The sequence below is a fragment of the Ahaetulla prasina genome, chromosome 1, assembly GCF_028640845.1.
Source record: "Ahaetulla prasina isolate Xishuangbanna chromosome 1, ASM2864084v1, whole genome shotgun sequence".
Taxonomy (NCBI): domain Eukaryota; kingdom Metazoa; phylum Chordata; class Lepidosauria; order Squamata; family Colubridae; genus Ahaetulla; species Ahaetulla prasina.
The window spans coordinates 144,421,000-144,446,218 of record NC_080539.1 but is presented as its reverse complement, the minus strand read 5'-3'; the positions used below and the strand labels follow the sequence as shown (position 1 = coordinate 144,446,218).

Sequence of the window (25,219 nt, the reverse complement as noted above, 5' to 3'; positions counted from 1 at the left end):
AGCCTGAGGAAGGGAGGAATCAGGGGATGATGGCCTCATTACATCCTCCGACTGGCCTGGTTCTGGCTCCTGGAGCCGGACCAAAGGCATCGGAGCTCCCGAGGTAAGCCTTACCAGCCCTTCCCCCTCACTCTCGGAGTCACTTTCAGGCATGGGTCCAGGTTCGGGGGCTGGCGTCACAACAGGTAGCTTATAGATGACCACTGCATTCTAGTATTATTTTATTTTTATTTATTTATTTATTTGATTTCTATACCGCCCTTCGCCCGAAGGACTCAGGGCAGTGTACAGGCAAGAATAAAACAGACGGTACAATATACAAATTTAAAATGCAGTTAAAAAACTTATTTTAAAATTGGCCTGAGAAGTAAAATATATAATAAGCTAAAAAACCCCATTTAAAATTAATTACTAAGAATTTAAAAATTTGTTAAAATCAATTTAAGCCAGCCCCGCGCGAATAAAAAGATGTGTCTTCAGTTCGCGACGGAATGTCCGAAGGTCAGGTATTTGGCGTAAACCCGGGGGAAGTTCGTTCCAGAGTGTGGGAGCCCCCACAGAGAAGGACCTTCCCCTGGGGGCCGCCAGCCGACATTGCTTGGCGGACGGCACCCTAAGAAGTCCCTCTCTGTGAGAGCGTACGGGTCGGTGGGAGGCATGTGGTAACAGCAGGCGGTCCCGTAAGTACCCAGGCCCTAAGCCATGGAGCGCTTTAAAGGTAGTAACCAACACCTATTAGAGAAGACTCTCCTTCCTTCCCTTCTCCCCCCGCTTTTAAGTTTTATGTTTTCTTTTTATTTTCATTTTTATCTTCTGAGATTTTAATTGCTGCGCACCATTCTAGGAGATAATTATTGTTTTTAAAAAAGGACATAAGACAATGGGTTATCAATACGAAAGAGACCAGTATTAGACGAACGAACTATTAGGACCCTCATATTGAATCGAAAACTTTATTTGGCCAACTGTGATTAGACACACAAGGTGTTTGTCTCCAATGAAGAAGTTCTCCGAGTTTTAGAACTACATATTCATGTGCGGTCAAAACCCAAAAATCACAGACAATACAGTCCTTTATCTGAATAAAACAGTCTGGCTGAGATCTACACATTTGGGACTCCCTGGAGTAAATTATAGGAGTAACATTGTATTCCTTATTTATCCCTTTTTATTTAATTTATTTCTTTTACTTCACTTTTATATGTAGTTCTATTGTGGCGTGTTTTATGTTTTATTCTGAATATTTTATTTTGTATTTTGGTATGGCCTATGTGCTAATCAGGAATCAAAAAAGGAAAGGGTTATCGATATGTCTCCTAGATAGGGGATTGTTTAATTATGCCATTTCAGTGACTCTGTCCACTTCTGTTTTTCAGTGCTTATAAACATGTCATGCCTTCCGTTTTAGATATTTGTCATCTCATAAAATCTAAATCTCCAGCAAGAGCAAGCTTTACCAAGAAGCCCTCCATGTGGTTTCAGATAATTTTAACCATGTGACTTCAAGAAAACCAACAGTCCATAGAGTTCGCTAAACACTTCAGACTAATGGCTTACACAAAGTGATTGTGTTAACAGATAATCAACAGGACTATCAGTCAGAGGTGCTACTTCAATATGTAAAAATTCATTAAGATGCCCATAAAAATTAATTGGAAATGTTCTATTTCCTTCAATCATCATTTTAATCTTAGCCATTTTAATGGTTCCGCCTGAGGTCTGCTCCCTGGGAGATAAATGTCAATTTTTTTTACAGTGATGTGAAAGTACTTTAGTGTACTATATACTCATGTATAATCTATAAATAAATATGATTTATAAATCTATCAGATTATAAGGGAGCCAGTTTGGTACAATTTTATAATCTATAAATCCTGGAAAAGCTAGTTTGGTGGAGTAGCTATGGTGCTCAGCTAGAAACCAGGAGATTGTGAGTTCCAGTCCTGCTTTAGTCATGAAGGCCAATTGGGTGACTTTGGGCCAGTCACTGTCCCTCAGCCCACCCCACCCCACAGGGTTGTTGTTGAAAGGCAAATAGGAGTGAAGATCAGGTATGTTCACTGTAAACTAAAAATGAAAAAAAATGGGATAAAAATCTAATGAATTGTAATCAGTGAGGTCATCAAAGGAAATAATCAAAACTCATGTAGTGCAGATTGATTGATTCAATTACTATAGCTGCCCATCTCAGTCAATGACTCTGAGCATCTGACAATTAAAATATATGTATTACAGATGACATTAAATCACAAACCCTACTGGACATAATACGTTATTAGATTTTTTCCTCAGGAAAGGCTTCTTGTCAGGCTGAAGGTTAATAATTAACATAATCCTCTACTTGTTTGTATCTGGTAACTCTGGGACTGGACTGGATCAAAAATGAATATATTTTTTTTTGGGGGGGGGTGAATCTTCTGTTTTGACTATATTTGAAATACATGAAACACTAATTAAGATTGACTTTCTCTGAGTTTTTAAAATCAGTATCTTAAATATAGGTGGGGAAGAAGGGGGAGATAGCAACATTTGGAAAGTTTCAGCCTGTTTTTCCAAAAGTCAAATTGATGTCTTTATAGTTTTGTAAATTTAACTACCCTCCCTTCACATATACAAACACACAAAACTACCTCCAACTCTCAAGCAAACAAGTTAAAATATGAAGCTGCAATTGAAGACAAACACACCTTCAAAACAATGGCAAACTTGTACAAGGCACGGTCAATTAAGTCTGTGCAAGTCCACAACAATTGCTCTAGACATGCCCAGAAGATAATCTACAAGGGTTAAGTTCTGTTATTTAAGAAAAGGGGCACTGGCTTCAGAAAGACTGGGCCAATCTACTCATAAACCAAACACCTTCAGCCACAAGCTCCCACAGCTGATGGGATTAAAAAGTAGAAAAACAAAGACTCCTACATTCCCCCACTCAAATTCTAAGGACAGGACATGGCCTTTAGGACATAATAGGACTTACCCACCACCATTAGAATAACAAAAGACACAAGGCTCACTGTCGCACAACTCCCTGGAGCATCTCAATCTCAAAACACCATAACCCTTTAAAAATCACCCAGTCAGTTCGTCAGCCACTCCAGAAACATTCTGCTGTCCCTAAAGTTTCTGGAATCCAAATAAACAGAGACCTTCTTTCCATGTGGCCTGTGTCCATTTTATTTTCAGCATCTTTCTCGTGGCTTGGACCTGGACAAGATTTTACTTCCAACAATTGAAAATGGACTCCTGAATCTACAAGTAATGATCCCACATTTCCAAGCCATGCAATCACAGAGTTATATAGGTAATCCTCAACCACAATTGAGCCCCAAATTTCCTTTGCTAAGCAAGACAGTTGTTAAGCAAATTGTGTCCCTTTTTCCAAACATTTTGCCACAGTTGTTAAGGGAATCACTGCAGATATCAAGTGAATTGTGTGGTTGTTAACAGAATCTGGCTTCCCTCTTTGACTTTGCTTGTCAGAGATGCCAGTTGGGAAGTTTACAAATGGTGATCACATGACGTCAGGACAGTGTAAATACATAAGAGTTGACAAGCACCTGAATGTTGATCACATGACTTTGCATGCAGGATTGGTCTTAAGTCACTTTGTTCAGTGCTGTTGTAACTCCAAACGTTACTACACAAATGGTTGTAAGTTGAGGACTACCTGCTACTGCTTTATTATGGTAGGTTTTATATTAAGTCTGAAGATCAAGAATAATACTTCAGGTTAATTTTAATAAAACCAGAATCCTAATTTTATTTTATTCTGCATTATTTTAGAATCTGCAAAGCCTTAAAATATGACAGTGATTCTGAGAGACAGTATGATAAAAATCCTTCATCATTGTCTAATGGGTTATGCATGTGACCAAGATGAAGCTGATGGGTTCATTGAAACAGCTCATTAAAATGCTTCTGCTGGAGATTTTTCAGACCCCAGGCCCTTTAGATCAACATAAATAGTTTTACGGCAAGCTGGGTAAATTATGGCTCAGAGAAAACACTTGTATTGAAATGACAACCTTCATATGTTGAGGAGGACACTAATCCACTTTTAGTGATGAGTCTGAATTGCCTGCTACTTTGGAAAAGGAAGAAAAATCAAACTGTTAGTCTGATCAGCTATCGGAAGATGTTGATCTTCTCACACTGAATTTTAAAATATTATTTTTCTTCCTAGCTTTTTCCTGCAAGTGTAAGGGGTGTTTTCTGTTTGTATCAAATGAATGTTGATCGGTTGTGACAGGAATTGACCAGTAGTGGGTTCCACTTACCTTCGCTACTGGTTCGGAATCAGGAGTATGTAAGCATCTGTGATGATGTCCGGGCGGGTGGGCAGAGCCTCCTGTCGCCGCCACTACCTGTTTGCCCGAACCGGGGCGAACCAGTAGAAACCCATCACTGGAATTAACTAACTGGTCACTTCACTATTGCAACATCTGAATTATCTCTGCCCAGCTGCAGATTTATAATTAAACCTTATGCGCACAGGAATTTAAAGGTTTTAATTTTTTAAACTAAATTTCATCCTTTATCACAAAAAAACCCCTTTGCTCACTTACGTTCATTTTTTTTTCCATTGCTTGTTAGAAGGGTTATGTGTGAGTTTCTAGTTAAACTGTAAAAAACATGTGGAGGTATTTAAATTTCAGACAAAGGGAAAAAAGCATGCCTCAAAAGTTTGGGAAGAAAATGTGTTTGTAACTTTCAATAAAACATGACTGTGGGGTTTTTTTTAAAAAAGTTTTTTCCCCCCTGCATTTAAGTTACAGATTTCAGAAAGAAAAAGGGCAGGTTAATTTAAAAAAAAATTAAAAATGGGGGGCTTTACTTATTTTGAAAGCAATCAAATTATTGTTCAATCAAAACATTTTTTTTCAATACAATCAAGTTCTAGGATTATCAGAGCACAATGCACTGAAGTGGAGGGTTATGTTAAGAACTTTAGGGCTGGCAAACTTCTTTTCAAAATGGGGCAAAACTGACTTAACAACTACCTCATTTACCAACAAAAACTTTGGGCTCAGTTGTGGTTATAAGTCGAGGACTACCTGTATGTGATTTGGTTTGGTTTCTGTATCATGCTATGTGGCTTGTTCCTTTTAGATTGGTCCATTATTCAGATCTTATATATTGTCAACCATGGTTTATGACATTGTTGTGTGTGAAACCATCCGACTGCGGTCTATTCAATAAATCTTGCTTAAGCTATAGTAAGATGCATAAACCTGGTCATTATATAAAATATGTAGCATGTGTAAGCCTTTTTTTTTTAATCAAAAGAATTGGTTGTCCCAAATCCTCTTATTCAGGTCATCTTCACATTTCAACCTCTGTTCCAGCTTCCTCATTGTCAGTCCTCAACCCTCCAAATCAGTTATTTTGATGCCAACTACTGGCTTTTCCACATTTAAAAAATAATAATCTTTAGAATAGTGGTTTGAAACACCAAATTGTCTAATTCCTTTCTCGAACCACACTGAAATCAATTTATATTGGTATATAAAGCAAAACAAGGTCTATATTTCTCAGTTTAACCCTTTGTTTGATCCGCTGTTGTGCCGTCGTCTACATGCATTTGAAAATCTTCCACATAAATGGTATGGAATTTGTCATTTTATACCAGTCTTCATAAACGTTCTTTCCAAAATGTACTACATTTTGGGAAGTTTATTTCATGTTTCAGCGGAGACAAATGGAATAAAGAAATCAAACGCACTGAGTCATTGTATTATTGACTGAATTCAGATTCCCAATTCTCTCTCACGTAGACGGAACAAATAGAAACAAACATTATTCTTGCTGTCAAGAATAACGAGGAGTTTTGGAAAAATAAGAAATAATGCTTCATCTGAAGAGACTTTTCATTCTAACCATTTCTGCCTTGTACCTCTATGATCTGGCAAGAGGTTCACAAGCTTCGCACAAAAAGGCCCCAAAAAAGAACATAATGGTTATGTCACGGGGATTAATTTTTAAAAGAAATACTCCAGATATCCCAGGGGTCTGAAACAAATCTCAAATCTCTGGATTCCACTTTTGGAGTGAGAATGGTTGTCGATCCATGTTTGCAAGGATCTGTTTATTTCCCAGGTTGATAAGTACAAAGGAGAGCATTTCAGTCTCAACATTTATTCTATTGGGTTTAGAAAAACAGATTCTTTCTCCTGATAGAGTCCTATGTAATTCTTACCTTGGAACTGAGCGTTAAATCCTTTCCGTCTGTGATTACTGTCAGAAGTGAAATGGAGCCGTAACCAATTTTTACTGCTGATAACAGGTGAAGGCAGATTCATGCCAGTCAACCTATAAAAAACAACAACATGTTCACTTGAAAATTGTAAAGCAACTACCAATTTCGTTTGATTATTTTGATAAAATACAGTTTAGAAAGCAATGCATATTCAGCATGAATAGAGATAGCATTAAATACTATATTCTCAACATCTATACACTATTCTGGACAAACCTGACCCTATTTATTGTACTTTTAATTATATATTTAAGTGATAAAGAAAGCATCTCATTTAACATAACATAACATCAGAGTTGGAAGGGACCTTGGAGGCCTTCTAGTCCAACCCCCTGCCCAGGCAGGAAACCCTACACCATCTCAGTCAGATGGTTATCCAACATTTTCTTAAAAATTTCCAGTGTTGGAGCATTCACAACTTCTGAAGGCAAGTCGTTCCACTTATTAATTGTTCTAACTGTCAGGAAATTTCTCCTTAGTTCTAAGTTGCTTCTTTCCTTGATCAGTTTCCACCCATTGCTTCTTGTTCTACCCTCAGGTGCTCTGGAGAACAGCCCAACTCCCACTTCTCTGTGGCAGCCCCTGAGATATTGGAACACTGCTATCATGTCTCCCCTAGTCCTTCTTTTTGTTAAACTAGACATACCCAGTTCCTGCAACCGTTCTTCATATGTTTTATCCTCCAGTCCCCTAATCATCTTTGTTGCTCTTCTCTGCACTCTTTCTAGAGTCTCAACATCTTTTTTACATCGTGGCGACCAAAACTGGATGCAATATTCCAAGTGTGGCCTTACCAAGGCATTATAAAGTGGTACTAGCACTTCACGTGATCTTGATTCTATCCCTCTGTTTATGCAGCCCAGAACTGTGTTGGCTTTTTTAACAGCTGCTGCACACTGCTGGCTCATATCTAGATGGTTATCCACTAGGACTCCAAGATCCCTCTCACAGGTACTACTATTGAGCAAGGTACCACATATACGGTACTGGTGCATTTTGTTTTTTTCTAAATGTTTCTAAATGTAGAACCTTACTTTTTTCACTGTTGAATTTCATTTTGTTAGATAGCGCCCAATGTTCAAGTCTGTCAAGATCTTTCTGTAACTTGAGCCTATCTTCTGGAGTGTTGGCTATTCCTGCCAGCTTGGTGTCATCTGAAAATTTGATGAGTTCCCCATCTATCCCCTCGTCCAAGTCATTGATGAAGATGTTGAAGAGTACTGGGCCTAAAACAGAGCCTTGGGGTACTCCACTGCATACTTCCCTCCATGTGGATGTAGTTCCGTTGAGAACTACACGTTGAGTGCGGTTGGTCAGCCAGCTACGAATCCATCTGGTGGTGGTGCTGTCTAACCCACATTTTTCTACTTTATCTAGTAGTAGGTTATGGTCTACTTTATCAAATGCTTTACTGAAGTCCAAGTAAATTATATCAACAGCATTCCTCTGGTCTACTAATTTTGTCATTTTGTCAAAGAATGCGATAAGATTAGTCTGGCATGATCTGTTTTTGACAAACCCATGTTGGCTTTTGGTTATTACTTTGTTCGCTTCTAGGTGTTCAGTGATTCGTTGCTTGATTATCTTTTCCAGAATCTTCCCCGGTATTGAGGTCAGACTGATAGGTCTGTAGTTTCCTGGATCTGGTTTTTTTCCTTTTTTGAAGATGGGAACTACATCAGCTCTTTTCCAGTCCTCTGGCAGCTCCCTGTGCTCCAGGATCTTTGAAAGATATAGTTCAGTGGTTCTGAGATCCGTCTGCCAGTTCCTTCAGAACCTTGGGGTGTAATCCATCCGGTCCTGGTGATTTGAACTCGTCTAGGGTAGACAGGTGTTCACTTACCATTTTCTTCCCTATTTTAACTTGTGTTTCTAATCTGTTTTTGTAGTGCTGTTTTGATAGGTTGGATTGTTTTTCCTTTTGTGTAAAGACAGATGCAAAATATGAGTTAAGTAGATCTGCTTTCTCCTGTTGCTTGTCATCTTCTTGCCACTTTCTCCCAGCAATGGGCCAATTGTTTCCTTGACTTTTTCTTGTTTTTAACATGTTGGAAGAAGCTTTTTTATTATTTTTACTTTTGTCGCTAGCCTTTGTTCATTGTGAGCCTTAGCTTTCCTCACTTCATCTTTACAGGCTCGGGCTGTTGCTGATATTCTGCCTTAGTTATTTGCCCTCTTTCCACTTTTTATATTTGTCCTTTTGTCTTTCAATTTGTCAGATAGTTCCTTATGCATCCATGCTGGTTTCTTTTGTGATCTACTATTTTTCTTCTTCATTGGTATTGTGTTAGACTGTGCTTTTATAATCTCACTTTTCAAAATTTCCCAAGCTTCTTGAGTTGTTTTCCCCCTGAGGATTCTCATCCATTGAATCCTTCTCAAGATCTCTCTAAGTTTATTGAAATTAGCTCTCTTAAAGTCCAAGACTCTAGTTTGACTTTGTTCTACTACTTGTATTTGCTTAATGTTGAATTCCAATATTGCGTGGTCACTTGCCCCAAGGTTCCTGTAGCTTCAACACCTTCTATCATTTCATCTCTGTTAGTGAGAATTAAGTCCAATATGGCTGATCCTTGTCGCCTTCTCTATTTTTGGGAAACAAAGTTGTCTGCTAGGTTTGTTAGGAACCTGTTGGATCTTCCACTTGGTGCAGAGTTTGTTTCCCAGTTGATGTCAGGGTAGTTAAAATCCCCATTACTACTGTGATGTGCTTCCTACATACCTTAGTTAGCTGACTAGCACAAAGTTCATCTACTTCCTCTGTTTGGTTGGGTGGCCTATAGTATAGACCTATGGCAATATCGTTTTTCACCCCTTTTATATTGACCCAAATACATTCAAGATGATTTTCATCATTGTTGTGCTCTATTTCTGTAGAGATGTAGTTATTTCTTATATATAGTGCAACTCCACCTCCTCTTTTATTTGGTCTATTTCTTTTAAATAATTTATATCCCTCTAGCTGTATGTTCCATTTGTCAGTTTCATCCCACCAAGTTTCCGTAATGGCAACAATATCATATCTACCCTCATTTACTTGGATTTCTAATTCACCCTGTTTATTCCTCATACTCTGTGCATTGGTGTATAGACATTTGAGTCCATTTGGATTGATCTTGTGTTTACTGTCTACATAACCTGTCTACATAAATTTATATAAGTGCATTATGGAAAATGTTCCCACGCTCAAGCCAAATTTTGAATTTTCTAGTTCTCAGAATGAGACTTTAATCCACAAACAGTCTAACTTTGTATCTATTGTTGAAATAATTTCACAATATATTAAAGCAGGTCATTAAATGAACTGAAATATGTTGTCAATATCTATACAAAATGTAACTTTATGAACAAAATGTTTATTTGGACAATATCTTATTGAGCAAATCAAACATAAAAATCAGGAGTAAGAAATCTGGAATACCCCAAAAATGTGACTTTTCTGTTTATATTGCTAACCTCCAATATGAGATTAATGAAACTGGTAATACATATTGAAGAGGTATAACATGAATTACAGATATCAATACAAAATGTGGCCCACAATTGTTGGCTATATGGGAAAGTGAAAGTTACTGTGCATTCAGTAAGAACTAGGGAGGTAAATGTGTCTAGCAATCCTGAAAAAAAAAAAAAAAACACCACATTTTGAAGAAAACATTTTATTTTAGCTTTAAGAAATCAGCACTTTTAGATTGGATCCAAAGAACTGTCTCTATGAAATAACTCCATCAAGAGAATCACAGTTGACTACTTGCGTATAAACATATTCATCAAGAAAAAATATTGGAAAAAAACCCCAAATGTGATAATATATTAAACCAAACAAGACAACCATTTAGAGACACAAAAATACTAAGTCTTTGCTATCATCTATTAGTTGTCTTATTAAAGTCCAGAGTTCATTTATTTACTGGCTGTTTTTCATGAAGCAAAGGTTAAAATCATAAAGTGCATGAATATATAGGACAATATAAAATCAAGAACAAAATAGAACAATATAAAACATAATTTTGCCACAGAAATTTGGACTTTGTGTATATCTTTTTAAGCCTGAAAACTAGTAGTAGCTTCTTTTGCTTTACATAAATCTAAAAGGAAATTAATCATATAGTTAAATTAAAGTTTGACCTTCAAGATATAATTTTTTGTGTAATATTTTTAAAAAGTGAAGTATTGTTTTTTTTAAATACAACCCTTATTGCAATAAAGGGATCTTATTTAAAGAATGGGAACCCCGTCTAATATTATTTCTTATGCTACTGTATATGACAGTTATCCTTGACTGGCTCTTAAATATTTACATTCAACAATTTTGTATATAATTTTATTTACAAGGGATAAGAGTGTGAGTTGTCAAAGACTGTTTTGTATTGTGGTAGCTTGTGTGTGTGTGTGTGTGTGTGTGTGTGTGTGTGTGTGTGTGTGTGAACAAAGCCATTATGACTTTTAAACCATAGTTTAGAGTTACGTGTGATCACAGTCCCCAGTAACCAATGGTTAAAACACTGCATCTCAGCTTCAAAACCTGACACAGAAGAAGATAAAGGAATTTTTGAAGACATTCTTAGTTTAGCATGCTTCATCATTACATCAAAATAGGGCTTTTGCAAATGAGGAGATATTTATTTTATATTTAACACTCTTTTCTCCAACACCTCTTATTTGCATCCTTACACTTGTAAGACAAAGGGAAAATCAGAGTTGCTTTATGAATATATTTCTATGCAGCAAAAATCAAATAGTTAATGGAAAGAGCACAGATACAATAGAACAGTCATAGCAGAAGAATGCAGCTAAATCATTGAAAGGTGGTTGGTCATTTTGGAGGACATATTCTATTTTTTCCCGAAATAGGAAATGACTTTGATGAATTATTTGACTAGAATTAAACAGACCAGAACCCAAACCTTATATAGATTCAGTATGACCCTCCTTCACCATCAGCTATAAGACAGACAAATAACTTCACAAATTCATGCACAATAGTGGAAATCAGGGTGAAATGCCCTGAAGTCTGCTACCAGTTCGGTTCGCTACTGGTTTGCTTCGTGTGCATGGGCGGTACATGTCAAACACATGGTTTGCATGCATGCAAACCACAGGCGTTACTGTGCAGCACTGAAAAAGGAGGATTAAGAAGCCTTTTCTGAGTCTGCAAAGGTAAGCAGAACAGCAAGGGCGGGGGGGACAGCTGTGCCGTGCAATTTAGATTTGCTAGAAAGCAAGATTTCCTGCTTTCTAGCAAATATAAATCACGCAGCACAGCTGATCATTGGAAATACGGGTTTACCCGAACCAGTAGCATTTTTTTTACTACCAGTTCAGCCGAATTGGTCCGAACCAGTAGCATTTCACCCCTGGTGGTAATGCAATAAACTGCACACCTGTGAGCTCTTTGTTTCCACATATGATCTCTCAATATAATGCTATGTTTCTTGCCCAAAATGGTTGCTAGTTGAGAGTAAAGAGCCTTTCAGGTAAGTTGTTGTGTAAAGAGTTCCTTTCTTTCTTCTTCTTTTTTTTTTTAACCTGGAGGACTTTTGTTTTCTATATACTTGGCATTACGGTTAATATAATGAAGCCATGACCTCCTTTGGCATCTGTAGGTGTATTGAACTCAATTCACAAATGCCTAAATCCTGACAGGAATAATAACATAAATCATATCCATAGGCTGTTTGCATGGAAAAGCCAAATATGAAACAGGTATTTTTCAAACATCTGATACAGATGAACCAACTCAGCATTGTCTGAACTTACTCCTTACATATTTCAATTTGTTGTTTTGAGTGCATAGTCTAATGCGGGTTTAGGCCTTTTGTGTTAAGGAGTCCAAAGATATTTAAAATGTAAAATTTATTTTAAAGAATATTTTCTACTCTCCTAAGGAAACTAAGCCTTCCTTAGTTGATTGATTTTTTTTTTCTAATTTCATCCCAAAAGAGGTTTATCTGCTACTGTTTTCATTTTTGCAATCAGATCAAGATCTTTTGGAGTTCATAATTTTTAGGTCTTATGGATATAATAATACATAACAATACATTCATACATAATATTAAAATGTGTGTAGTTGAATACGATTTTATTTTAGGGACTTTAGAATTACAGTCATTCCTTCAACCATAAACTGGATTCAGACAGGTCATGATATCTACAGGTAAGCTTCGACTTTCATCAAAAATTGGCCCCAAAGTTTCGGTTGCTAAACAAGACAGCTGTTAAGTGAGTTTTGCCCCATTTTATGACTTTTCTTGCCACAGTTGTTAAGTGAATCATTGCAGTTGTTAAGATAGTGACATGGTTGTTAAATGAATCTGGCTTCCCCATTGACTTTGCTTTTCAGAAAGTTGCAAAAGACGACACATGTCCCTGGGACAGTGCAACCGTCATAAATATCAGCCAGTTGCCAAGCATCTGAATTTTGATCATGTGATCAGTTGTAAGTGTGAAAAATAGTCATAAGTCACTTTTTTCATTGCTGTTAAACAAATTATTGTAAATTGAGGACTACCCAGTGGTGGGTTGCTACCGGTTCGCCCTGCACAGGGCAGGAGGCTGCCTGCATGTCTCTGTGCATGCGCAGAAGCGCTGCACATATGCATGAGCGCATGCATGCCCATGAGCGAACCGGTAGCGATTGAATTTGAAACCCACTACTGGGACTACCTGTACAATCTGTTACACAAAAGTATTAAATTGTGTTGGTTTGAGCTCATGCTAAGCTCCAATCATGATTTGCTAATCACAACAGTTGAGTTCTTAAATATACTAAGCCAAAATCAAACAAATTACATGATTTTGTGTTATATGTGAAAACAGCCACACTCTACTTTTGTATGAATATGTTTCCCTAGATGTTGCTGGATTGTATCCCTTTTGATTTTGGGAGAAGAATGGAAAAGAGGGAAATAAAATATATTAACTCTTATTCATTAAAAAAAAAAAAGCTGTTCAATAATTTACTTGTAAATTCCCCCATAAAAATTAGAATATCAGAAAGAACTTTAGCCTGGAAAGTTTCTTCCTAACATGCATCTTAATGTTAGATTTTTATTTTCTTAATGTGAGAGATTGGAGAGTGAGCATTGATCACGGGGATCAATTAAACATAAAACCAAACAGGTTGCTACAACCCTGACGGATGAGAGTTTGCATATTCCTGGGTGTATTTTTCTTTAGGGCATCAGCAATAATAGAAGAACTACGAGTCTCTGGTAGTTTGCGTAGAAATGTTCTTAGGTCACTTCCTGACATCTACACCTAGGAGACTATTTGCTTAACCACATGGATTGATAATGAGAAATGTTTCTTGTGCAGGGCCAAAATTAGTGACAATATAATTGTTTATTTATTTATTTTTGTCAAAACTAAGAAGCTACCAAAATCCTTGAGATATCAGTGGGGGAAAGCAGTAAAACTGATATTTATTTTTTTTCATGAGTGCATGAAAGCAGAGTTAGAACTTTCTGTATCTTACCTGGTGATATCAAACCTATGACCTGTGTGTCACCACATTGGTTGTGACTTTCCTGCAGAGTCAAATTGGGCATTTTCTGAATGTTTCACACATCAAGTCCAAAAGATTTGGCCCCCCTGATCTAACCCTTCGTTTGGGTGTAAGCAACTTTAGCAACTTTCATAATGAATTGTTGAGTGGTCTAGTTTTAATTCTAAGTGAGCTCTGCTTGCCATGTATGGTAACTTAAAATTCTATAATATATTTAATCTAAAAGAATAATCTTTTAATTATAATTAAATACATAATAAATTAAAATCAAGAATAGTTCTGTGTAATAAAAACTCCCCTAAATTGATTCTGTTGTTCTAGATGGTCTTTGAAACAAGATTGATATCCAGAATACATAACAGTCATTAAATTCATCTCAATCCCTATTCAAAGACTTGCCTGCAAAAATTGTGAATGCTCCAACACTGGAAATTTTTAAGAAAATGTTGGATAACCATCTGATTGATATGGTGTAGGGTTTCCTGCCTGGGCAGGGGGTTGGACTAGAAGGCCTCCAAGGTCCCTTCCAACTCTGTTGTTATATTATATTATATTAAGTTGGCTTTCCCCAATTTTAATTAATACACTGAATATCTGTGTACATTACATGTACATCTGTGGACATCTGTGGACATTACAAATCTAAACCTTTGTTGATGTATTTCATCTATTGCCTATTGAAGTAGAACATTAAGCTTGAGGATGTAACAAATTATTTTTTTTTTATTGTTCCAAGAAAGGATATGAGCTTCAGGCTCTTAAGATAAAGCTACATGTGACTTCTTATGGTGTTTGTTTGTTTGTTTGTTTGTTTGGGCAAAAATCTGTGTAATGTCCTATAAAGGTGGAAAGTGCCCATAAATTTAAAACACACTGAAGAACACAGACAGTTAAATCTTCATTTCTCCTGTTAGACAGTAAGTATAACTAAGGAGGAATGCCTTCAGGCCAATGTTTTTAAAAGACTGCTCAACTTGAAGATCTTGATAGTAAGAATATTTTAGCAAAACACAAAACATTGCTGCTATTCCTTTTGGATCTGTTATTTGGATAAAATCCAGAAAGAAAGAACTTAAAGTATCAGACAATATTGGACAGCAGAAGAGACATAATGGCAACAGATCTTTTTTCTATCTTGCAGAAAGAGGCAAAACGTCACATGCTTTTGGATGTACACAGTGCAAATTGGGTAAATATTGAATAGCAATAAGATAAGAGATGGGAGTGAAATAGGTCAGTACACCTAAACATCAATGCAAATCAGATCCCACCTCTTGCTGAATCCAAAACAAAACAAAACAAAACAAAACAAAACAAGACAAAGGTAAGACAATCTTACGAATATTACCCATTTGTGTTCCTATTCTTCTTCTTGTTGTTGTTAGTTGCAAAGTCGTGTCTGACCCATCAGGATCCTATGGACAACGTTCCTCCAGGCCTTCCTGTCCTCTACCATCCATTTCTATTCTATAGCTCATCAAATCCTGGATTTCTGAGATCTTACAATTTATTTACCAATTTAACATTTATCACTCACAATGCTTAAAGTTGCTATCATCATCATCATTCTTCGCTTTACTGATACAATAGCAATGAACTTTCATCATTATCCTTTCAATTAGTTATAAGAATATATTTATGTTAACAAAGTCAACCTTTTTTGGTTTGCTTTTTTCATGTTACTCTTTAATTCCTTTTTCATTCTATTTTCATCCTGGCAGACTATTTAAAGGAAAAGAGATAGTGTATGCATTTTTTTAAAAAAAATCTTATTATAAATAGGGAACAGTCCTAACTTCTTTGTGAAAGAATCCTTTTGCGATCTCGTTTCTTTAGGGTTGTTTTTTTTAGCTCCTTTTGTTATTGTTGTTGCTTCTTGATCTGCCCTATGGCTTTTATATAATAGAGTGTTTTGGAGAACATGCAGGCTAACAAAGTAGTTTGGACATTTTGATGGCTATAACTAAAATGGTTACTTAACTGGATTTTTCAAGTATTTATTTTTTCAATTTTATTCAGCAAAATTTGAAAGGAAAAGTAAGGTATTAAAATACTGATAATAATCCATAAAGTTCACAGCATTTTATATAGTGTACTAAATATGATTTTTTTAGTAACAATGTGGGAGAAAGGTGTGGCACAAAAAAAACATTCTTATCGAAGTTATAACTAATTTGCTAACAAAATAGCATCAAATTTCAACAACAAATTTGACATGATGTTATGCATTATACTAGTGACATGTAACAATTCACCAGTTTAACTCATCCTAATTCCATTTGGACCAATTACAGTTGGTGTAAACTAACATGTTGCTTGCACTGCCAGTTCTGTTAAACTATATCTTCCCTAAACATTTTTACACGTACACATACACACACACACTGAAAGATATCACACACTCTGGTAAGTAATTGTAGCAGATTTGGTTTCAATATTTGAAGTGTGTACTAAGAATGATTCCTATTACAGACTCGAAAGAGGCAAGCAAACAAACCAAAGCAATGATTTCCTGTCTTCTTAAATATCTCTGTTAAATAAACTGGTACCTCTGTTGATCCGGATCAACATAGAAATGTATTCACTACTGCAAAACCTTCTATCACCTCCAAATATTGAAACTGAAAGACACGGTTATGGGTACAGCTCAGAAGTGGGTTCCAGCAGGTTCTGACCAGTTCTGGAGAACCGGTAGTAAAAATTTTCACTGGCCCCGTCCCCATCTATTCTCTGCCTCCCAAGTCCCAGCTGATTGGGAGGAAATGGAGATTTTGCAGTAACCTTCCCCTGGAGTGGGGAGGGAATGGAGATTTTACAGTATCCTTCCCCTGGAGTGGGTGGAAATGGAGATTTTACAGTATCCTTCCCCTGCCACGCCCACCAAGCCATGCCATGCCATGCCCACCAAGCCACACTCACAGAACCAGTAGTAAAAAGTTTTGAAACCCATCACTGGTACAGATGCCAATGATCTTCTGTCCCTATGTCCTGTGGTTAGAGAAGCCTTTGCACATGAAGTTGCCAGGGTGCAGCACAAGAATTTCTTCAGAGTCTCCTTCTTTTAGATGTCCTGAGAGAATGTCATCCCTAAAACCCTAATGCATTCCCATTTTCAGTCACACAGTAGGAAAATTGTGCTTTCCCCTCCCAAATCTGCAACTGTTCTGGCCTTATCGAGACGGTCAGAAAATCAATTTAAATACATACATATTTTTACTTTTCATTTTTATGCTTTTGCCATTTTCCTCTGGATGGCTAATTTCTAATTACACCCTATGAAAATTATAGTAACCGTACCTATATTTTCAGTTACTGCCATTTCCAGGGGGGGGGGGGAAACCTCTTAAAAATTAACCTTGCGGTAAATATATATTTATTTTCTTAAGAAAACAAATGGCTACTGAAATAGAGGTGGTGCTAAATATTCAAATATTAATCCTTGCAAATGATTTATCGTTATCTTCTTTTAAAGTGAGCCTGTTACAACAACTCCCACTTAATTGACAGTCTGTATTATTTATCAGTATGACAGGGAAATTTGAGATATGGACCTCACAGCTGTGCTTTTCAGAATGAGGTTTGCTTTCTCCTCTCTTTTTTTAAATGCCTTTATTATATTTACAATAATGATATCAATGATAACAGCACAGCTGTAAGTCTCTTTGTAGAGTTGCCCCCAGAATAGGAGGCTTTGTGGAGAAAAGACCAGAAAAGAAGAATACTGATTACAAAGATGAAAATAGCTAATTAAACTACATGTGTGTATTTCACAAACTCTTTTATGTCTGACATAAAAATTTAGCACCTGCCCGGGCATCTGTTATTTTGAAGTTATATTGTTAGGAAGCTGAGAGTACTTCTTTTCATGCTAGCTTTATTAGTCACTGAGAAACCCAAAGGTATTTGTAATTACTTGCACAAAAAACTTTAAAAGTTTGCAAGATACATTTTTGCAAATACAGTAGCAATCATCCTGCAGCCCCTACTGACTCTTTTCATCCTGATATCTGCGGGTTATATGGAAATACCCTGATATTGGTATAATAGGCAAGTCACTTTAAAAGAAAAGACACAGGAATCTATCCTAATGTATCTATTTCAAGCACTATAAAGAAGAAGAACAATAGGAATTAACAAAAGCACTCTTCCCTGTCTTTGTCACTCTTTGAATGTCTGTTGTGCCTGACTCTGTTCCTTTATTCCTTCCAATATGTGTTTTTGATGAAAGATAGGCACCAGGAATTATGAATTGATAAGAAAACCGAGTAAACATTCTCTATAACCCGATCATTAAATATAAGTTGATATTAATGTTTAAGAACTAGATTCCCCCTAGACTGAATTGGAAAACTGAACTGGCCCTAGACTGGCATCTTAGCTAAAAAGGGAATAATAAAAGGGGGAGTTTTATGCAAATTTTTCAAAATGATTTAGGATTACTGTAATTGCTGTTATGCATGCAGATGATGATAAAGTGCCACAATATGACTAATAGTTTGTTAAATAAGGCCAGCCCAACTGGATAAAAATAATTCAAAATATTGCAGAATATTCTTGAGAATGCACAAAAACTCACAGACTTTGCTTAGCTGAAATTTGAATTCGGAAAAGTAAACAGCTCCACCATTGGGAATCTTTGGGCTGTGCAAAAGTCAAAGTGGTACTTTACTTCAATAAAGCTTCCAGCATAACACGTCTCTTCTACCAATGAAATATTTTGTTCTCCTTGCTTGTACAGGAAGTCCTCGCTTACCAGCTGATTTGTTCAACAACCATTTAAAGTTGCACAATGGTGGAAGAAAGCACAAAACTTTGCAACCAATCCTCACATTTGCAGCCATCACAGCATCCCATGATCACAGGACTGCCATTAGGGCATGTCACAACTGGTGTGCATTGACGACTGTCATAGCAAGCAACCCATGACTACACGTGATCTCCATTTGCACACTTCTCAGTTGACGTTTGACAAACAGAGTTTGTAGAAAAGAGGGAAGTAGCGCTCGCAGGATTTTTTTTGCAGTGTGATCACATTTCTTTATTTAACAATTGAAGGCAATAAGCCTGTCATGGTCATGTAATTTTTCTCTTAGCGGCCATGGCATTTAGCAGTCAAGTTGCCGATCCTAATTTATTATTTCTATTTCTTTATTCAATTTTGACCATTTCTATACAGGCAGTCCTCAACGTACGACCACTATTGAGCCCAAAACTCATGCTGCTAAGTCAGAAATTTGTTCAGTGAGTTTTTTCCCATTTTATGACTTTTCTTGCCACATTTGTTAAGTGAACTACTGCAGCTGTCAAATTAGTAACATGGATGTTAGGTGAATCTGGCTTCCCCATTGACTTTGCTTGTCAGAAGATCGCAGAAGCCGATCACATGATCCTGGAACACTGCAACCATCATAAATGTGAGCCAGTTGTCAAGCATGTGAATTAAATCATGTGATCATGGGGATGCTGCAATGGTTCTAAGTGTAAAACACAGTCAAAAGAGAATTTTTTCAGCGCCATTGTAACTTTGAACGATCTATAAGTGAACTGTTGTAAGTTGAGGACTACCTGTAACTGCAGTTGGTAAACAAGGACTACCTGTAAGAAGAAAAACAACGAGCCATGTTGCTTTGTCACTTTGCTTTATTGCCCTGCAGCTTCTCCTCTGGCCTTTACAATTCTAGAATTGATTCATGAGGATTTGCAAGGCAATCTTCTCCTCCACATCAACCTTTTCTGAAGGTAAATAGCCAGGAAGTGGCACAGAAGACTTCATCAGCAGCAAACAGCTTTGCTCCTCCACCTCAAGGTGAAGCATGACACCTTTGGTGAAATGTTTCACTGAGGCAAAGCAAAACTACCAAAATGAGTATAAATACCATTACATTTCACTTCAACAGAAATAAGAGCAAAGTAGCTGGGAAAATATAGCAAACTGAATAGGTTTAGCTAAGTAAATGTAATCCCTTGGGTGTTCCTCCCATTGATACAAGTAAACTGTCATTAAGTATTATCTGAAAAAAAAAGGAAAGAAAGAAAAACTACCACTGAAAAGCAAAGGAAGCCTGATACGATTTTTAAAAGGAGAACCATATGCTGCTCCATTGTATTGGATAACATTTACTGCAGAAATTATTTTTTTTAAATGATATCCATCTATGTTCCATCTTCTACTCATGAAATACCCAAGGAGCTACTATAGTAGGGCAGAGTGATGGATAACCATGCAGGAAAAGTCTGGGTTAATTGAAAATTTCTTTTGTGTGTTGCACTGCTATTATTAATTCAATTAATCCATACCTGTTATCAAAGGATTAAATCCTGAAATGCATTAACTGTGAAGGGAAGAAGAATTACTAATCTTAAAGGGATTTGGTGGTGGTGATGGTTATAAAAAGTGAAGAAAACTCTTCAGAATATGCTCTTTTCAAGTACACAAATCCTGAAGTGCTAATTGGTCACTTTCACTGAAGTCAACCAGGCTCCTTTCTTGGGTACTCAAAGGAATGATGAATTGCCTTACCTATTACTAGCCAACTCTTTCAGATGACAACAAAGGGAACATAGAATGGTGATCTATGCGCAGGGGCTCCTCACATAAAACAGATTTAATCTCTTCCAGTGACATTCTTATGGACAGATCAATCTAGAACAAAGTAATTCAATCAACTTGCCCCAGTATTTTGCCACAGAACAATTTCCTCAATAATTGTTCTGGTTATTGGCTATCTGAAGATTTGCAGAGTGTGCAAAAAACATCAGGAATACTGCAGAATTTAAATGAAGAATAAAACAGAGATATAGATTTAGCATACCAGTAGTGCTTTCTTTAAAAAAATACACTCATTTATTTTATTAAACCCTAATTTAAGATTTCAACTGGCAGTCAACTCAAGTTGTTAAAGACTGACGTAATTAGTTTGTTCAATTCATTATCTAAATAATTTTACACTCTCTGCTCCTCTTACCATTTAAACAGGAAATCCAATTTTACAATAACGTTACTTCAAAAGTTAGAATTATTTGTTCTCTTAAGAGAGGTTTTGTATTTAATTTGTTTTATCTTTATTTGAATAACTGTGTAATTAAATACTTTCTTCTTTACATATTTAATGTAATACACATTATGTACCAAATATGCGGACTCATGAATCATAAAGTGAAAAGGTGCTAATTTCATTCATGTTATTACTTTTCTCTTTGTTTCTCCATTTATGCTACATAGACTGTTGATTATACCTACGCTTATCATAATATTTACAGAAACTAAGTACTGCAAAATGTTTTGAGGATTCTGTAACTTTTCTTTCCTCCAGATTCCTGGGACATGTGGCCTTTGACTTAATTTCCAGAGATTTTGCACATATTCCTTAGACCAATTTTGGAAATCTCTGGCAAGACAGGCTTTGAAAAAGTTATCTATCCTTTCTCCATAGCAATGTTTCTCAAACTTGACAATTTTAAGATGAGTGGATTTCAAAATTCTGGCTGGCTGGGGAATACTGGGAGGTAAAGTCCACACTTCAGTTTTCAAGGTTGAGAAACACTGTCCTATAGCCTGCCTCATAACAAAAGGAGAAGAAGGTGTCAGAAAAAGGTTAAAATGGAAGCTATAGAAAGAGTAGGTCTCTGGTCTTAGGTTGGGTTCACTAAGCTGGTTTCCACAGAAACTAAAATATAGCTTCAGAAAAATCTCAGATGTCTCTCTAAAGTTGAAGTTGACGCTTGGTAATTACACAGACAAACTCATATGACCTTCTTGACAGTGACAAAGGAATGATTTGCCTTGAGTTCTTTGGAGATTTTTCCCCCCAATTGTTTTCAATTTTCCATGCTAATCTATAGTCCTAGCATTTGCTGCAGATCTTCCATCTATGAACCAACATATCTTACCTCACTTTATTTGTTTGTTTGAGGGGTCCTTGGAGCTCTCTGAGCTTGCTTGTTTACTTGCAGACATTTCATTACCCAAACTAGGTAACATCGTCAGTGCTACGACTAGCACTAATAATGAAACGTCTGTAAGAAAACAAGCAAGCTCAGAGAGCACCAAGATGCCAACTCTGAGCTACAAATATTCTCTTTTATTTGTTTGTTTGTTTAGAGACCAGCCAAGATTGGCTAGAATGCTTCTATTTCTACCGTATGAGGCCAACAGGTTCGTTGCCCACCCTATTTTAAATAAAAGGCATCATCTTATGAGATTTATATTTGTCTAAACATTTTATAAACAAACCAATTCACTTTAATGTGAATTGGTTTGTTTATAACTTTAATTATAAACAAACCAATTCACTTTAATGATTGTTTGATTGTTGCTTACATTGAAAAACCTGGAAAATGTAGTTACTGAAAAAAAGGGTACAGCGCATATATAATTCTGATCGACAGCTTGTAAAAATTCTAGTGAAATCGTAAAACATTATTGGAATATTTCTATACTGAGGAAATTCCAGATATTTCAGGACATACCATGAATATCTGAAAGTTTATTTGATAATTGATCTAGTAGGTTGAATTTAATTTGGTGATACAGGATAATTTTTAATTTGGTTCTCAAATTAAAGTCACTTGAAATGATTCTTAATGATAACTGAACCCAACAGCTTTGATATCTGAACATAATCACCAGATGCATGTTCTTAATCTCAAAGAGTTGTTTTTCCCCATCTACTATAAACTATAATATAAATAGCACTAATAGAAGATCTGCTCAGGTGTCATAAAAGACATATTTATGAGAGATCAACATTTCTTATGTTAGGGAGAACATTGGTGTTTTCTAGAAAATGTGAACCATGATTTTTAAATGAAAATACATTCAGAATGTTGCTCTTTGTGCAAATGGATTTTTAGCACTTTCAAAAGTAAAACCTCCTATTGAAACAAATGAAAGGGAAATCCAAGAGAAAGTAAATGAGAAAGTGAAAGGACAAGATTCCTGCTATGGTCCCCATTACTGAGATTTTAATTTCTCTCTGTGTTACTTTTAATTCCTTTAAGGTGTAGCAGAACATTTACAAAACTTTGTTTCCTTCACGGAATGAAAACAAAAAGCATTTGAGGATCTCTACATTTAATAAATAATCTTAATAAACCTGTCAGCTTCTTTCCAAATTCTTGAGATAGTTCATTGCAGCAAATCTTTTAACTTTGATTTAACAGTTGTTAGCAGTGCATGGCCCCCTCTTCCCGAGATATGTTCCCCATTCCTAACTTTCTTTTTCTGAACTTGTTATAGGGATCTTTTGCTGCTGCCACTTGTTAGGGGAACACTTTACTAGTGTAATTAGAAATTGATATAACGTTGAATTGCACTGAAGCTAAAAGAACACTGGAGCATGGGCTGATGGAAATTGCAGAGATGCTCAGGGATGGAGCAACTGATAAAGCAAGCATACACTGAAGAGTAATTATGCCATATTGTGGATGACGTTATGGAGAAAAGTAATCATACTAATGAAGATTTAAGTTCTTCTTGTTTAAAGCATGGCAAAATCAGTCAAGGAAACAGAAAATGTCTTGACAGTTAAAACAATGTGCAAGCTTCCTCCTGCGCTTTCCTCCTGCTTTACCGTTACTTCCTAGTTAAGTCAACCGCATTTTGAGATTTAAAAGAAAGAGAAAATACTGGGCTTTATAAGTATAATTGCATTTCTAACTTTGAAGTGAAGTGAGTGATATAGATATATAGGATTATGCCTATATATCCCTATACAGTCTGTGTGTGTGTGTGTATGTGTATGTGTAGATATGTGTATGTGTAGATATGTGTAGATAGGTGAGAAAGAGGGAGAGGGAGAGGGAGAGAGATTGATTTGTATACAGTAGTCACTCAGATTGGGGTAGTTTACATTTAGGATAATTTACATTTTACAGTCTTCTATACAAAAGCAATCTGAGTATATGCTATGTGTTAAATACTGAAAATGGGAATTCATGAGATGAAACATTAGACAGAGTATAATCTAAACAACACAGTCTTACCTCCAGCTAGAGAGAGGCAATTTCCTCTAATTTTAATTAGCCTTATTCCCAGGCTGCTATGTATACAGGGCAACAAATTCAATTTGAAGCACTTGTGAGAAAGCCCATAAGAAACAACAGGTAACTCAGAAAGTTGGTAAATATTCAGTACAGGTGGATTCAAATTATATCTTCTTCACACATGTCCCCATGACTTGACAATTTGTCCATCCAAAAGAACAAATCCATTAACTAGATGAAATCCATCCTGACAAAGAAAATTTCACTTTATTGAATCACCAGTTTTTAATTACGTTCCTTATAACAAGCAAGGTCGAGAATATTTCGTTTTATCCATAGTTGTTACATTTTAATAAGTGTTTCTCATTATTTCACAATGTCAGGATCAAACTTTATAAAGTTTGCATATTATATTGGTTTCCTGTAGGGTAACAATTTGTACCTGAACTAATTTTTTTCCCTTAATGTAGTGTAATAACAAATAATACGATACAAGACAGAGATTTAAATTAACAATTTATTAAATTAGGAACACCCTTTATCACATTACACATAGCTAAAAAATGGAATGTGCTAATATTAGATGAAACAATAACTACCACATTGGATTTACAATTGGATTATAAAATTCATGAGAACAAAGTCCAACTACAGGTAATCTGTTGTGACGCAGGTTCCTGGATCCGGACTCCTGGACTCGGATGATTCAGAAAGTGAGGGAGAAGACCTGGCAAGCCCTGCTTCTCTTGAGCCCTTTCCCTCCCTGGCACCCACTCAAAGGGAGGAGGAGGGGCCGGCAAGACCTGATTCCCTGGAGCCTTCTTCTGATTTGGCAACGCCCCAAGAACAGTTTTGGAGTGATGCAAGACTGCGCAGACGTGATCGGCGTGCGCAGCAGCGGAAGGGTTGGGGGAAAGCCAAGTCATAATTGTCATGCAGTGACATCTGCAGAGACTTTAAATAGGAGGCGGGACTTCCTGGTTTTTTGTCTTGGACAAAGCAATGAATTTGCGCGGGCAAACTGTTTCAATGGAGGGAAGAATATATTCGTGAGTAATTCTGGCCTTATCTATAATTTCCTCATTATCTCCAGAAACTTGGCAGGCCCGTGGGTAGACGTGGCCAGGACATATATCTATGTAAATAAAAGGAGGAAAGGAGGCCTCTGACTGACTCTTTGCCGGGAGTATTGGGGGGAGGGAAACAGAACATAATCCTTGATTTACCACTGGTTGTTTAACAAAGTTCAAAGTTATGACAGACTTCAAAAAAGCTCCTTATGACCAGACCTCAAAGTTACTAGGCATTTTGATCGCATTTTGGATGCTGGCAACTGGCTTTTATTTATGATTGGCTCATATGTGATTGTGATTTGTAAAATTTTTGGACTTTTCTAGCAGAAAAGAGCAAAAACAGCCCACTGAATATGTTGGATTTGCTTAATGACTGAGTGGCTTACTTTAAGACTATTG

General features: G+C 36.5%; 1 protein-coding gene across 1 annotated transcript in view; it reads right to left on the bottom strand.

Moving 5' to 3' along the window:
• Positions 1-25,219, bottom strand: part of CSMD1 (CUB and Sushi multiple domains 1) — a 1,133,931-nt gene that overhangs the window by 399,254 nt on the left and 709,458 nt on the right. The window contains exon 6 of the mRNA XM_058177365.1: positions 6,197-6,309. Coding sequence (XP_058033348.1) covers positions 6,197-6,309 — 113 coding nt within the window. The remainder of the gene's footprint in view (positions 1-6,196; positions 6,310-25,219) is intronic.